At 36.8% G+C, this 15,965-nt stretch overlaps 1 protein-coding gene across 13 annotated transcripts in view; it reads left to right on the top strand.

The window, feature by feature from the left end:
• The window catches only part of SLC4A7 (solute carrier family 4 member 7), a 96,244-nt gene that overhangs the window by 15,606 nt on the left and 64,673 nt on the right, over positions 1-15,965 (top strand). For 2 of the 13 annotated variants that reach the window (XM_045200154.3, XM_045200159.3), the window contains exon 1: positions 10,902-11,222. The exons of 7 other annotated variants lie outside the window; for them this stretch is intronic. In XM_045200154.3, coding sequence (XP_045056089.2) covers positions 11,190-11,222 — 33 coding nt within the window. In that variant the 5' untranslated portion in view covers positions 10,902-11,189. Of the gene's footprint in view, positions 1-10,901; positions 11,223-15,965 lie in introns of those variants that run through there. 4 more of the 13 variants (XM_045200153.3, XM_045200157.3, XM_045200156.3 and 1 more) reach the window with 4 other exon arrangements.

Below are 15,965 nucleotides of genomic sequence, written 5' to 3'. Positions count from 1 at the left end.
TCCACTTCCCTGTGCAGTTAGAATCCATGGCCCATCTCTTCTTGTTTGAGGACATTTGTAATCATGACTAGTGGTATTAAGTATGTCAGTAGATCCCCAGGTCTCCATCAGTTTCACTGCTGGGGCGGGGGTGCTCAGACTGCCGGAAAAATTGTTACATGGCCTTATAGATTGGTACCCCTGTACATTCGTGTTTCCCTCTGGGTTTTCAAATACAGAAAAACACTCCTGTGTATTTCTGATTATTTCTTATTCTCCACAGTGGGTGCACTAAACATTCTCTGCTGTCTTCAGTCTGTATCCTTTCACCCCTCAACCCGAGCAAATACTGCTACTTTCTTCACAGAGTCAGCAGAAGATCCCAGAAGGGAGCTTTCTCTGAGGCTCTTTCCACTTGGATAGCTCAGCTGAAACTTGGCATGTCTTAAGTAGATCTCATCAAGCCTCTTCTTTCTTAATTTCTTACCAGAGAATGGCACGACTATCTGGCTCAAATTTGCAAGTGTGAGCGTTATCCACGAATTTCATTTCCCTGTACCCACCACCCAAATTCAGTGGATTCAGTATTCTTTCCTCGAATCTGTCGACTTCTCTCCCTGCTTCCTTTGACCATGGTTCAAGCCTCTGTCTTCTTTTGCTTGAAATACTGCAGTGCACTTTCCGGGTTACAGAAAAAAAATAGTATTCTGTTACAGGAAAACTATTTAGCGACACTTGTTTAAGAATGGTAAAGCAGACTTTACTTAAAGGAGGGTGTTCTGATGGGTGTAGGGACCCCAACAGTGGGGAAGAGAGACTGGACTCAACTGTGACTCTAACAAGGACAAAGGGTGGGGGTAGGAGGGCAGTGGATGGAAAGTTACTAAGGGAACAGCAGAGGTAGGGGGATTCTTGTTAGACCGATTCAGCAAGAGTTGCTAAAGGCAGAGGACTGTGTGATAGATATCAAGGCTGAGTCAGATACCAAGGATTAGGGATTTTCCTAAAACTGCACAGGATTCTTGCTCAAACTGGATTCTACAAGGACAGAGAGGGAAGCCAAAGGTCAGCTTTGCACCTCATTCAAGTTTGGTCAAAGGAGAGTCTTTGTCACCACTTCCTGCATATAATTCTTCACAATGTTGCCTTGCTGGAGGGAATTTGTAGCACTGATCATGCTCCCCTTGCTCTCTGGATGAGTCTGAAGCTTACAGGCCCTGGAGGTTCTCTTCCCCCTTGTTCTATATTTCATTACAACCGTAGTCAACTGATTTGAGTTCTTTGACTATACTAGACTTTTGGGCGTATTATATCTCTACTCCTAGCACAGTGCCTGGCACATAGTAGGCACTTGATAAATAACTGTTCGATCATAAGGTGAATAAAGGAACAAATGAAAGTGCCTTGAAGTAGAAGGATAGGTATAAACATCTCTGAATTATATAGAGATACCATATGATTCAGTTAGTGAAAAAGACACTTTATTTTTTATTTACTTGAAGAATTAGTTGTTAATGCAAAGATCAACTTAATTAGGATATTGGATACTATATTTTCAGTAAGATGCCATTTGTATAAAATGAATGGAAAATCATTTGCACTAAAGAAGCCTTTGATATAAAGGTTGGTAGTAAATCTTCTTAGAGGTCTGCATGCTGTTTCATGGGCACATTCTTCATTGTTTACTCTGTCTCCCAGAATTCATGCGGAGGTGACTGAAATGAATATGAAACTTATCAGAACTGGAAAGGCAAGTGACAGTATAATTACCCATGCTAGGACCAAGTTTTTTCCTTTTTTTCCCCTTACCTTTCAAAATGTCAAAATTTTAAAAGCAAATAAAAGCTGTATGTGACTTACTTTGACCCTGTCTAGCATGAAATATTGTATTTTGTTTTTATCCCGAATCTGTTGTCTACATACAGAGTTAATAAAATTCTGCATGAAGACTTTAAAATTGTATCTTCAAGGAGCTTGAAATGAGTTGGGAGATGGCAGTAAGTAGGTACAGAACAAATTTAATTTCACTTAAATGTAAAATGTAAAATGAACATAGTATGACCAGAAAAGATGATCATGCAGTAGGGTGGTAGTAATACCCAGTATTTAATTGAGTATATATTTTGTGCTATGATCTTTGGAAAGCTTATTACATTCATTATCTTGTTTGATTTTTACAGCCCGTCAGTCAGTTGTGAGCTCTGATACTTTCTACATTCTGCAGGTGGGGACACTGCGATCCAGTGAGGCTAACCAACCGGCCCAGCTGGTAGCAGAGGCGTGCTTTGAATTCAGGCTCTCTGACTCCAGCACCTAATCTTACTAATGTTTCAGCTCCAGCCAAAGTAAACTGGTTGACAAATTGCAATATATATGTATACGTACAGTTTTCAGTATTATCTAGTCTTAATTTTATGCTAATTTCTTGGATAAGATCATTAAGTAGAAGCTGTTTCTCAAATATATGTAAATTGTCTTAATCACTTGATAAAATTTTGTGTGCTGTTGGCTTATTTCAACATGATTTGGCTTCTGTGTCCTGATCTATTTCTTCCATAGTCATCTATTTTAAGGCTGCTGTTTATTTTCCAAATGAGATAACCATTCCTGCATCCACTTTCTATTACAAATATTTCCTGATATCTCTTATTTGTTGTAGTTTTGTCTGTTCTCTTTGTCATCCTTTAAAAACTACTGTGATGCTGGTGAATATTGGGAAAGAGAAGACATAAACCGAAACTCAGATCTTTGCTCTCTCATGTTCTTTGATGACCTCTAAGTCATTTTTCTTTACTCTCCTGACCCTCATACTAGGTAAGCAAGCAATAAAGTGAGTTACTATTGTTAGGAAGCTTTATTTTATTATTTTAAGATTACTTATTTATTTACTGATTGATTTGAGAGAGAGAGAGAGAGAGAGAGAGAGAGAGAGAGAGAGACAGAGACACGGATCTGTTATTCCACTTACTGGTGCATTCATTGGTTGATTCTTTTCTGTGCCCTGATGGGGTCAAACCTGCAACCTTCGGACCATGCTCTGACTGAATGAGCTACCTGGCTAGGGCTTAGGAAACTTTTTATTCACATAAAGATGTGTCTCCTGGAGAGCAAATACAGAAAATATTGAGAGAAGGTGAAATAAAACATTTGTCTATAGTGTTCCTTTGAATTCATTGGAAGTAATTACTGAAAGTACTTAAAGTTAGATTATATGCTATTGAGCATGAGGATAATTGCCTGATGAATTGGTTTTCATTCAGATTTGGGTAATTTGGAAAATAAATATTATCTTGAATCTTTGAAAAGGACCTTGTATCAAAGAATAGATGGCAACAGCATTTGTTGTAATTGGTAAAGACTTGCCAGTTTACCTCCGTAATGGTTAAATTTGGCAGTATTTTATTCTTAAATCCTTAAACTGTTTCCATTTCAGAATTGACAGCTTTTACCTGAGTAAGTAAAAACAAATAGCGTAAGTTGTGTGAGTGTTCTAGGCAGGCTTCTTTTGGTTCCCTGGAGTCAGAAATACATGTAAACTCAGTATAATTAGGGGCATATTGTAACCATATAGGGTTTTTTATAGGGATCCAGGAAAAGCCACACCAGAGCTTCAGAAAGAGGAAAGATAGCTTCAGTAAACAGCTATCTGGAACCTTCATCTTCCTCATCTCGGACATACGGCTTCTTTGTCAGGTGCCACTTGGCATCACTCATATTTTCTATCTGCTTCTGCTTCAATTTGTCACTGTTTTTTGGCTGTCAGTCTGACAGAGTCCATAGTCTGGATGCTTCTCAGCTAGGCTGGTCTGTGACTTTAATTAAGTAGATTAACCAAGTAACTGCATTGTGGTGAAATGCACACAGGGGCGAGGCACAGTGATTTTGTACTGGGTGATCCGTCAGTCTCGGATGTGTTCACGCAGAGGTGCTCTGCATCTCACGAGCCACTGTGGGATGTGAAGGTTTAGGCTTAATTGTTTTATATCTGATGTTTAAAAGTATGCATAGATAAAAAGATTTCTATCTTTTATTTATCTCTAAAGTTACATGAAACTATAGTAGGAATATTTTATAGAGTAAAATTATCCATATGACATCATTGAGATTCCGGTGAGAACAGGTAGCCTTCGATAAAACTTTTATTGTAAATTCAAGTTCAAGATGCATTTCTGTCTGTAGAGTTCATTGCTAAATGCAGCTTTTATGAAAGGATTAAGGCTTTAAAGTTTGCCTGTGTGCGAGTATATGCTGACTTTTGAGGAAGAACCTGGTAGATTTTTTTTTGCTTATTTTACAGGGCCCAAAAGTACAGGAAATCTGTAGTAGCTCCCAGTTATTTCTAAGGCAATGGTTCTCAATGGGTTTGTGTGTGTTGGGGTGTGTTTTTGCCTGTTCAGAGACATTTGGCAATTCCTGGAGACATTTTTTTGGTCATAACCGGGGAGAGAGGCTCTGTGGCTTTTGGCATCTAGTAGGTGGAGGCCAGATATGCTACTGAATGTCCTGCAACACACAGGCCACCCCCTACAAAAAGAAATGTCCAGCCCTACTGTCATCGGTGCCAAAGTCGGAAAGCCCTGTTCTGCAGAAACAAAGATGTAAAACAAAAAGATCAAAAGATTCGAAATACAGAAGACTTCAGTTTTTGGAGATACAGAAGTCACTCTTTACCGGCTTTGAAAGCCTTTGAGGAAATGAGAGAAGTTCAATCAGATTATTTTAAAACTTCTTTTACTTTACTTTTTGTTGAATTTATTGAGGTGACACTGGTTAATAAAATTATAGGTTTCAGGTGTACAATTCTGCAGTATGTCATCTGTATATTGCATTGTGTGTTCACCACCCCAACTTATTTTTTAATTTCTTAGGTGAAATTTCCTAGTTAACGGTAGCTGAAGGTCAGACCCACAAGAATGAAAAATTCTTTGTAGTTAATATGTAGGACTGCTGTAACTAAATATAATTTTCAATGCAAATATAAATTGATCTATGTCTACTTTTCTCTAGCATTTAAAGGTACAGTATCACTCTTAGGGAATATAGAGATATACTTTGTCAAGTACAGTTACTTTTTGTAATGATGTGTTTGATTCTGGCGTGTTTTTCATAAAAAAGATCTTTCACCCTATTGGGATCTACTATATTTTTTTATGAGCTAGATTCTTTACTTACTCAATTCTCATGAAATTATACCTATGCCTCAAAATATGTTTAAAAACAAAATTCCTGAAATGCTATGGGTACTTGAAACAACTTTTAAAAAATGACTTTTAATCTATTTCACTGTAACACATTGACTATTATTATTATTATTAGACTTTATTTATTTATTTTTAGAGAGAGGGGAAGGGAGGGAGAAAAAGAAGGAAAGACACACCAACTGGGGACCTGTCTGGCAACCCAGGCATGTGCCCTGATGGCATGTAAAATACCTATGTGAAAGCTATAGCTCTACTGTATCCTAAATATCCTAATGTATAAATGGGACATTTATTGAATGGTTATTTATATTGTTACTCTTTAAGTGTTTCTGAATCTAATTACATGTTCAGGCTTCATAAAGCAGCTGCCAGGGAAGTGTTTTCAAACCCTGAATTTTTGGGGGGTGAGGACCTGGAATAAGGCTTTTGGGTCATCCTATTCACCGCCAGCACAGCATGGAAGATCAATTCCACATGTCTAGTGATAGCCACCAGATGGCGGTCTTAAACACTGTTGAAGACTAGTAGTGGCGGGTTCTGAATTGGTTGCCCGAACTCAGCAGTGTATGTCTATGTGTAGTAAGTAATAGAACCACCTTCCTTACCCATTAAAGGAGACTGTTCTCACACTTTCATTTCTTAAAGAGTTTAGGGAAATATGAGAAGCGTAACAATTTTAAATTAAAGAATTTAAAGCATGTTTTCTCTTAATTAAGAAAATACACCAGACTGCACCCCCCCTCCTTATTTTGGTTGAATTAAGAGAAATGTTTATGGGCCCACTGCCTTATGTCAGCAGCAGCATCTACACCACTAGCAGTTACCTTTTCGCTTACGTTCATGTTCTAAAATGTGGCCTCACATCCGTAAAGGGAACTTAAATGGGTACTACATATGCTTGCTTCTTTTTCCATATTTACTTTGAATTCAGCATTTTTATTACATTTATTGGGGTGACATTGATTACTAAGATTATACAGGTTTCAAGTGCACATTTCTACGGCACACGATCTGTATATTCCATTGTGTGCCCACTGCCAAAGTCAAATCATGCTCTGTCACCATATATGTGACCCCTTTACCATGTACTAACCACCTCCCCACTCCCTGTCCCTACTTCCCTTCCCTCTGGTAACCACAGTATTGTTGTCCGTGTCTATGAGTTTTGTTCATTTGTTGCTCTCGCCCACATATGAGTAACATCATATGGTTTTTAACTATTTCTCACTTATTTCACTTAGTATGATAATTCTCAAGGACCATTGATATGTGTTCCTAATTGTTTTAATTGCTGTACATACAATTCCCCACCTAACTTTTAATGTTTCTAGATTTTTTTCACTTTGGCTGATTGAAATTCACAACTAGAATTCTAAGCTTCTTAGCCTTTCTTTTAACTGAATTTAAGATTTAAAAAAAAAAAATCAGTGTGATTATATAATTGGCTGACTGTGAAGCTGAAAAAATGTTAATTTCAGGGTGCCTGCTGATTCATTTTTATAAGATGGGGAAGTGTTGAGGAAAATTTTGAACCATCTTCAGACCGCTTGAAATGTGATTTCAAAAATGTTACTTACCTTGTAATCACAGTTGTTTTCAAAACATGAATTGATCATAGTTTTTGAAGAATTGACTAAAATAATCATTTTTTCAAAAGATTACCTTTTTTCAAAGATTTTATTTATTTTTAGACAGCGGGTAAGTGAGGGAGAAAGAGAGGGAGAGAAACATCAACATGTGGTTGCCTCTCCCACGCCCCTTACTGGGGACCTGGCTTGCAACCCAGGCCTGTGCCCAACTGGGAATCAAACCTGCGACCCTTTGGTTCACAGGCTTGTGCTCAATCCACTGAACTACACCAGCCAGGGCTTAACGATTATTTTTGATATGAAATCTTATATGATATTCCCAGCTGGCTGCTCTGAAAAGATACCTTTGCCGTGTTCCTGTGCCTGCTCACTACCCACCTGTGTAACTTAAAAAAAACAACAACTCTGTGGCTTGTTCACCCTCTAGTTCCCATGTGTCAGAATCTGCGGGGGTTACCTCGGTCACCCTGGAGCAGAGTCCTGCTCGCCGCCAGCAGTTCCCCCCACTGATGAAATGCCCTCCACCACCCAACCAAAACTGCAATGGGAGTTTGCACCAGGAGAGGAAAAAAGAAGCAAGACTTCCAAGGCCCTGCTTTTTTCTTAAAAGTACTTTTGAAAGGAAAATTGTACTTTTTATGTACATTATATATTTTTGTACATATTGTTAGGGATCAGCCATTTTTAATGATCTCAGGGTGACCATTCCAGCTTTTGGAGCAGTCTCTGTCCTACCTCTGACGTTACTTGTCATGTGATCATGTTTATTTTAATCTCAAGAAAAAAAAAAAACCTTGTTAAAAAAGAAGCATTAATAACAGCAACGAAACAATTTTATTCTGATCACTTCAGGTACTTTTTTATGTACTTAGCTGTACTATACGTAGTTGGTTTGTATGAGATGGTTAAAGAGGCCAAAGATAAAAGGTTTCTGTTTTTTTTTTTTTGCCTATGAAGTTGCTGTTTATTTAGGCCTGTTTGATTTATGTATGAAGCAATGTTGTAGAACAAGAAACTGGGATTTTATTTTGCTGACTTGTTCCAACAACACCAAAAAAATCTTATGGTACATGTTGAATTAATAGATCCTTAACAGCTTTAGAGAAACATGATCTTTGTTGAGACCTAGACCAACCTAGATATCCTTCTGTCCTTCGTTTAGCTTTATATAAACATATACTCACAAATAAAGTTTTATCCTTTGTAAAATGTAAAAATCTTATCATAAACATGTAACTCTGCAACTTGTGTTTTTCTGAACAATGTACTGATACCTATTAAGAGGGAACTCAGTTCTAATTCTTTGTGTCTCCATAATATTTCATGGTAATCAGACATCCCGTTTATTTCCTTCAAAGTTGTTTTTTGTTCTTGTCAGTTTGAACAGTAAACATGCTTGACTTTATCTTTATATATTTTGGTGCTTTTATTTTTGTGGAGTAGATACCCAAGGTGCATTGCTGCACAAAGAACATTATTTTTTAAAATCTTAAAAAAGATTTTATTTATTTATTTAGAGCGGAAGGTAGGCAGAAAGAGAAGGAGAGAAACATTGATGTGAGAGAGAAACATTGATTGGCTGCCTGTCCAGTGTGCCCCAGCCAGGGACCGGATCGGCAACCCAGGCCTGTGCCCTGATCGGGAATCCCAACCCACTGATCCACGCCAGCCAGGCCACACAAAGGAGATTCTTAAAAACTAAAAATATACATTCTTGCTAGCTTATTCTCCAAAAAGTTTTGAGCAACTTACATTCCTACTAGGAAGTATGAGGATATCTGTGTCGTCCTACCTTTACCAGTTTTAAATGTTAATTTTTTAAAAAATAAAGGGGTTGGGAAGAAACAATAGCAGATGATGTGATATATCTATGGCCTCGATGATGGTGTTGGTTTCACAGGTGTATGTGTATCCCCAAACTCCACTGAGTTCTGTGTATTAAATATGTACAGCTCTTTACACACCAGTCATACTTCAGTAGATTGGTTTAAAAAATAAATACTGCTATTCAGTAAAAGAACTAGCAAGACTAAAATTACTGAGTTTATATGTTGAGTTGATATCTAAACTGTAGAACTTGATTTCTAAAATTTTATTTGAATATTGGCTTAGTAGTGCCCAGAGTAATGTCTCATCAGGTAACATTTTGGAGAAATGGATGTTTTGTATTTTGATGGAGAATAACATTTTGATTTGCAATTTGGGAAATTAAAAATTTGTATACAACTGATTCCTTTTTTTTCCTCCTTCGGACTCTTAACTTTCTTTTCTTCTTTTCACTCCCTCTCTTTCTCCGTTTTCTACCTAAGTCCCTGTGCTCAGGATTTTAATAATTTAGTGGGGGTGAGACATACGCATGGCCAGGAGGTTAAGCTCTTAAATATTAGCGGGGAGGGCTAAGATTTTCTACAGGAGGTAAATTTCAAGAGGTCATTGTAGAAATCGGTATTGAACTTGATTGCAGATATTTTTTTCTGGGCTTGATGTATTGAGAATTTTTTTTTTTTATTGTTATTCAATTACAGTTGTATGCCTTTTCTCCCCATCCCTCCACCCCACCCCTTGTGAACCCACCTCCCTCCCCCCTCTCCACCCTCCCCCTTGGTTTTGTCCATGTGTCCTTTATAGTAGTTCCTGTAATCCCCTCTACCCACTGTCCCCGCCCCCACCCGGATGTATTGAGAATTTGAAAAATCAGTGAATGACCCGTCTTTTCTACGTTTCTTCAGATTTATGTTCTTTTGCGAAGTATAAATCATAGAAAGTCTGAAGATAAAAAAAATGATTAATTATATGCTTTATTGTAACTGCTGATGTCATTGGGGTTTCTAATTCTTAGAGAAGTTTAATGAACAGGAAGCTTTCATTGGATTTGAAGGCTCTGGCATGTCTTTGGCTGGTATCTACTGTCTTATATAGAACAGTGGAAGATTAAAACAAAGTATTTTCTTCTTTGGTACATTATTAAAGTTTTAAATTTTTTATTTCATTATTAAGCTGTTGCATGTCATCAGTGAATTCTACAGGATTAGCTGGTAGTAAGACTTCACTTTTGAGATAATAGATATTTCTATAGAAAGTATCATTTATTTGCTTTGTTAAAATACAGACTTTGATGGTACCAGAAAGCAAATTTGTGTATTCAAAGATGCATTTTTAGTTTAATTTAGATTGCATTTATGTGAATTTGGTAGACTTTTTATTTTATTCATTTACGTTCAGTTAGAATTTTGTTTTAATTAACTATAGTTGGAAAATTTTTTTCTTAAATTTTATTATACATAGTTGAAGTAGTTTTAGACCATTGAGTTTCAGTATAACAATGTACAAAATATTCGCTTGAAAAGGCTTCAGATTCCATCTTCCAAACTAACTTTTAAGAAATGACTACTTGTTGAATTTGGTGAAGTATCAAAGAGGAATAATCAGAGTTACCGGAAAAGAGTATTAAAACACTCCTCCCTTTTCCAACAGAGTATTTGTGTAAATCTGGATTTTTCATATAATTCATCCAAATACCAAATCCTATCAGACTGGTTACACAAGCAGACAGGAGAGTCCAGTTGTTTTCTATTAAGTCAGATACTAGACATTCGGCAAAACGTGAAAGCCGTTCTCACTGAATTTTTTTTGTTTTTGAAAATGATTATTTTCATTTAAATGTTATTTATGTTATAGGTAATGGCTTTATTATTTTTAAAAATGAATTTAAATATTTTGAAGTTTTTTCAGTTTTACTTTCCATAGGGTGAAGTAAATAGATATTAAACTGTTATAAACAGAGGCCTTTTGAGAGTCTTCAGTAATTTTTGAAAGAGTGTAAAGAGATTTTGAGTTTGAAAGTTGGAGGGGTGCTGCTCATTTCCTTTTTCCTTTTAGCTGTTACCAATATGAACACTTAATTTTTGGTTAAAATGATTTTTATAAGCCATAGTAGGATTTATTAATAGTTATTAGTATAGTTACAATAAGTTGGTATAGATATGATAAAAAAGCAAAACTCTTTAGATAAAAACATCTTTGGATCTTTCCTGAAATGAAGTGAAAGGGCTAGATTTAACCTCATATGTTGTTGAAAATATATATGCTCTAAAGATACAGGCATATGCAGGCACAGTAACAAATTCATCCACACATTCTCAGGGTGTGCTGTGCGCTGCCCTGATGTTAGGGAAAGGTGTGTGTGTGCTACTTATGAACTTTCTTGTGCTGTAACCCCTGAATAAGTTGTAGTTATCAGCTTGGAAGATTAGGCAACTTAGAAGACAGTGATTGGCTGTGCCATAAGAGCAACTTAGAAGGGTTCATCTGTGCAAAGCACAGTGACCTAAATCAGATCAGATACGTACTCACTGGCCGTGGAATCTTCAAGGGGCTTACTGAATTCCATCATCAAAAACCAAGGCATTTAATTATTACTATGGAAAGATTTCTCCTGGAGAAGAAGTTACTTGTATGTACCTAGTTGTGATCTTGTGTTTTATTCACAAAGAAGTTTGACTTTTTTCAGAGTTTAATAGTGAAGCTTGAAGAAATGTCAGGCTTATTAGCACTGGCTTAGAATAGTATCATCCGCTGTGTCCTTGGCTGTGGAAGTCGTCTGCTGGAAAGAGCAAATCCTTGTATAAAGTTAGCAATGTTTGTAGCAGCTTCATTATTCTATAAAAATAGGTTTTTGATTAGTTAATGTTATTTGAGTGAGGGTTTAAAAATTCTATTTGGCTAAGATACTAGGAAAGAAATCATTGTCCTAGTGGCTAAGTGTGTTTTGAGGCTAAAGTGAAGTATTATATAACTAAAATTATGTGTTAGTAATTTATGGGAGGTGTTACTTTTGAGCTATAGCTATGTGTCTTAAGTAATGAAGACAATTTGTGATAGGAGGCTTCTGCTGGTTTTATAGTGGATTTTTTAAAGCCTCACATGCCAAAAGGATATTAAACTAAGTTTTTGAATCTATTGTTAATCTTTTAACACCCTTTTCCCCCCTATTATTATTCCTTTGGAATGTTAAAGTGTCATTTTGACCATTTTATCAAGAAAATGCAAATTATGGATTTTGCTTTTCAGACAGGATAAATGACTAAGAAGAACTAGTAAAATTCAGTATGTAGTTAGAAAATCTGTTTCAGGCATAAAAACTAACTTTGTTTGATTTTGCTGAGGATTCGCACTTATGAGTTGAATTTTGATTTTATTAAGTATGGATGTTGGGCTTTTTTTTGTTTATAAGCTGAGTTACTAAATTTAAAAATACTGAGTGCTTTTCTGTGTTGGAGCTTTAATTGTGTTCATAAGGAGTCCTTGAGAGGATCCAACATAAATTTTTAGCTGAATGTCTTGTCTTTTGAAACATACTCGACATTCAACAAGTATTTATTAGAGAACTTACCAAGGGCCAGTCTTGATGCTGAAAGTACATAGGTGAACAAAACAGATGTAGTTCCTTCCTTGGAACTTATTGTTCAGACTGGGAGACAGTTAAGGAAGTACTTACATAAATAGGTAATGACCAGTTTTAATAAGTATTGTGAAAACATTACTGTGTTCTCGGCATGAATGACGGTGGCCTTGGTTTCTTGTCTAGTGTTAAAGAACCCATGTAACTGGGACTTTGGAGACCTGGCTTTTAATTTTAGTTCTTTTGTCAACTAACAGTGTAAGTCTTAAGCAAGTCACTTGTGTGTGTGTGTCTGTCTGTCTATCTGTCTGTCTATCCTGTAGCTATAAAATGAGAAAACTGAACTGGAAAAGTAAGACATGTCTGTAACTGTGAGTTTGTGAGGTCTAATTTATTCATCCACAGTAGAAAGGAAAATTCATTTATATCTGGATTTCTTATGGAGAGCCACATCATACCTGTAAATTAAACGATAAACTGGACGTTTGATTATGTTACAGTTTTTCACCCATTGATGTATACCCAGTATGGGGAATAATGCTTGGTACATAGTATATACTCAGTAAATATTTGTAGAATGAATGGATAACTTCCTTAATTACTAGTCTTTAAGGAAATGAGACTTTTTTCATGGTCCATTGAATTCATGGGGAACATGGTTATTTTCTAGGGGAAGAATAGGCAAACAGACCATATTGCTGAGGGATTTCCTGGCTCCCTCCTGTTGATTTTCAGTAGAAATATGCAGCAGAACCCTGCAGATACCGAGCTCATGGTAACCCCACACTGGCTGGAGATGGGGACTCGTGACAGGACACCTCCTGGACCTTCTTTTCCTGAAAAACATCTACTGGATTTTTGTCTGTGTTTTTTCCTTTTGTGTGGAATACCTGTGCTTTTTATACTAAAATGTATAGAAAATGTATAGTTTTATTTTATTTTTTATTTTAAGAAAGCCCATTTTGGGAACAGGGTTTTGTCTTTACTTCTGTTAATAAACTTACAAACTTGATAGTACTAAAATAAGTGATTCCTATATGGTTTTTTGCCATGGATGTGTACTGAATTAGAACTCGGAGTGAATGCATCCATCTCCTCAGAGAAATAGCAGTATTTGCGACTTAGAATTTCAGGTAGAACCATGATAAGGCTTCCCATTGTCCACGACTCCCGTGCCTTGTGACAAAGCATCTGACAATAAATGTGTCACTAGCAATCCTGGCTATTCCTTGCCCATTTTTGTATCTCATACTTCTTTGAGTTCTCTGCTCTTTCATTCTTTGATTTTTTCAACTTTGAAACTTTCTTAACACTTAAATTGTCTTTAGTTTTAACTATGATATTTAAAAAATATATTTTATTGTTAATGTTATTACAGTTGCCCTAATTTTCCCCCTTTGCCTCCTCCTCCCAGCCCTCCCCCTACTCCCATAGTCAGTGCCTGCATTGTTGTCCACGTCCATGAGTCCTTCATGTATACGCTCTTGGACTAATCCCTTCACCTTCCTTTAGTCCATCCCCCGTGCTCTGACCCCCCACCCCCCTTACAGCTGTCAGTCTGTTCCAAGATTCCATGCCTCTGCTTCTCTTTTGCTCATTAATTCATTTTGTTCATTAGGTTCCTCTTATAAGTAAGATCATATGGTATTTAAAAGAAAAAATTCTGAAGCTTTTTGTTCCAGTGTTTGAATCAATCCCGTTCCCACTGTGTCTGGTGATAAAGTGTTTTTCACAAGGCTTTTACATTTTTTTCTGTGGAAGTCACGTGATTGCCTACATATAAAATTTGCGATGATTTTCCATATACCCTTTACATCTCTTCAGCTTATTTTAGAGTGAACATGTGGATCCAAAAATGCCAAGTGAGTTCTTTAGGAGCTGTGAATATTATTCATTCTTTGGCTTTTCATTGTAGGAAGCAGTAGTCAATGATGATTTCTCCCTTTAACTGGATTGGAAAGGATTATTTGCCTTACTCTTAAGCTTTTTGCCCACAAATTTAAGCTTTCTAATAATTCAGTTCAATTCTTAGTGGTAAGGTAGGGATGGAGTTAGGAACTAGGGTTATTTGGAGGAAACTTATATTTTGGGGGAACAACATTGCCATTTGTATATACTTTGATAGATTGCCCTAAGCATCTTGGGTAATATATTCTGACATACATGTCAACTTTTAAAACAGTATGGATTTGGAGTGGTTTGTATTAGTGAAAGTGTGTAGTAACTTTCACTAATACAGTATTTTAGTATTAGTATTTAGTATTTAGTATTTCAGTATTTTCTTGTGAATTGGAATGTACATTTTTTTCTGAAGAGTTAAAACAATGTAAGTGAAGTGGGAGTGGTCCTGAGAAGACCTAACTATTGTAAAACCATTAAGGGCATGAAGCAGCCTCAAAGAGAAATTTAAGTATGTGGGACTTAAGTCTTCAATGTAATCCAAAGATACTTTGAAACTTTGGTGTACACCAAAATCACATACAAAGGTTAGTAAAAATACGGGTGCTTGGGCTCCATCTTAACTCCTGAACCAGTATCTCTAGCACAGGGCAAGGGAAGCTGAGTTTTAACACTCTCTAGGTGTGTCCGAATTTAATATATCAAAATCTCTTAAAGTACTACAGTTTTTGGTCCTTATGAAAGTTGGTTGCAGCATCTTGGCATTCTGTCCTAGATAGTTATACATGCATGTCCAGTACGAATCTCTTATACAACCATAATGCTATTTTGGTATACATTTTAAATCTTCACATAGGTTTTAATTAGGTAATTCATAGGTATTTGTTTCTGCCCTCGCAAGTCTTTTTTGATCTAGTTTTAAAGTTATATGGTAGATGAGAAAGCATTTTTTATAGAAAAATGGGATAGTTTCCTTATTCAGATTCAGGAAAAATGTGGGCATCCTCTGTGGGTTATGCCCTAGAGCTCGGTCCTTTCACACGGTGTCTCAGCACACAGGTCTCTCAGGTGGCATTAGACTCGTATTTGTATATGAAGCAGAGATAGATGGTGAAGTAGCTTTGAAAAGGTGGCATCGAGGGGTCTGCCTCTGTATTTACGTGGTTAAGTAACAAATCAGGGGTCTGCCTCTACTGCCGTGGGTCCAGTGTTTCTATTTTCTGTATGTCCTTCCAGTGTTTCATTGTGGGAATTTAAATATTCCTATTCTGGGGACTTACGTAAAAAGTAGCATGCTGTAGATGTGGTTCTCGGCCTTGTGTGTATTTCGTTTGCGGTAGGTAATAGATGCTGTTTCATGCCTGTGCACGGAGAATGTCCGTGTTTTCTTCGGTAGTTCGGTATCCCGTTGGGTGGGTAGCCATTCCTCTAGTAAGGGGTCCGTGGGTTGTCTCTGGCCTTTTCCTGGTGCATAAGCTGCCCATACAAGCTGTAGTAAATAACCTTGCGTGTGTGCTGTTTCATATACGGAGATTTTAAACTTTCTCTATGACCATGTATGGATGATTCTTAAATCTGTTGTCTTTGTTGTACCTTAAATATCTTATAAAATTTTTAATTTTTTACTATTTTTTAATCCTCGCCCAAGGATATGTTTATTAATTTTAGAGAGAGAGGAGAAGGGAGGAGAGAGAGGGAAGAGAGGGAGAGAGGGAGAGAGAGAAAGAGAGAGAGAGAGAGGAAGAGAGACAAAGAGAAAGAGAAAGACTGATGTGAGAGAGAAACATTGATCAGTTGCCTTTGTTTACATGCCCTGATCAGGGATTGAACCCACAACCTAGGTGTGTGCCCTGATTGTGGATCGAGCCCATGACCTCTTGGTGTATGGTATGATGC

Source organism: Desmodus rotundus, chromosome 8 (assembly GCF_022682495.2).
Source record: "Desmodus rotundus isolate HL8 chromosome 8, HLdesRot8A.1, whole genome shotgun sequence".
NCBI classification, from domain to species: Eukaryota; Metazoa; Chordata; class Mammalia; order Chiroptera; family Phyllostomidae; genus Desmodus; species Desmodus rotundus.
This window is presented reverse-complemented; position numbering and strand designations above follow the sequence as displayed.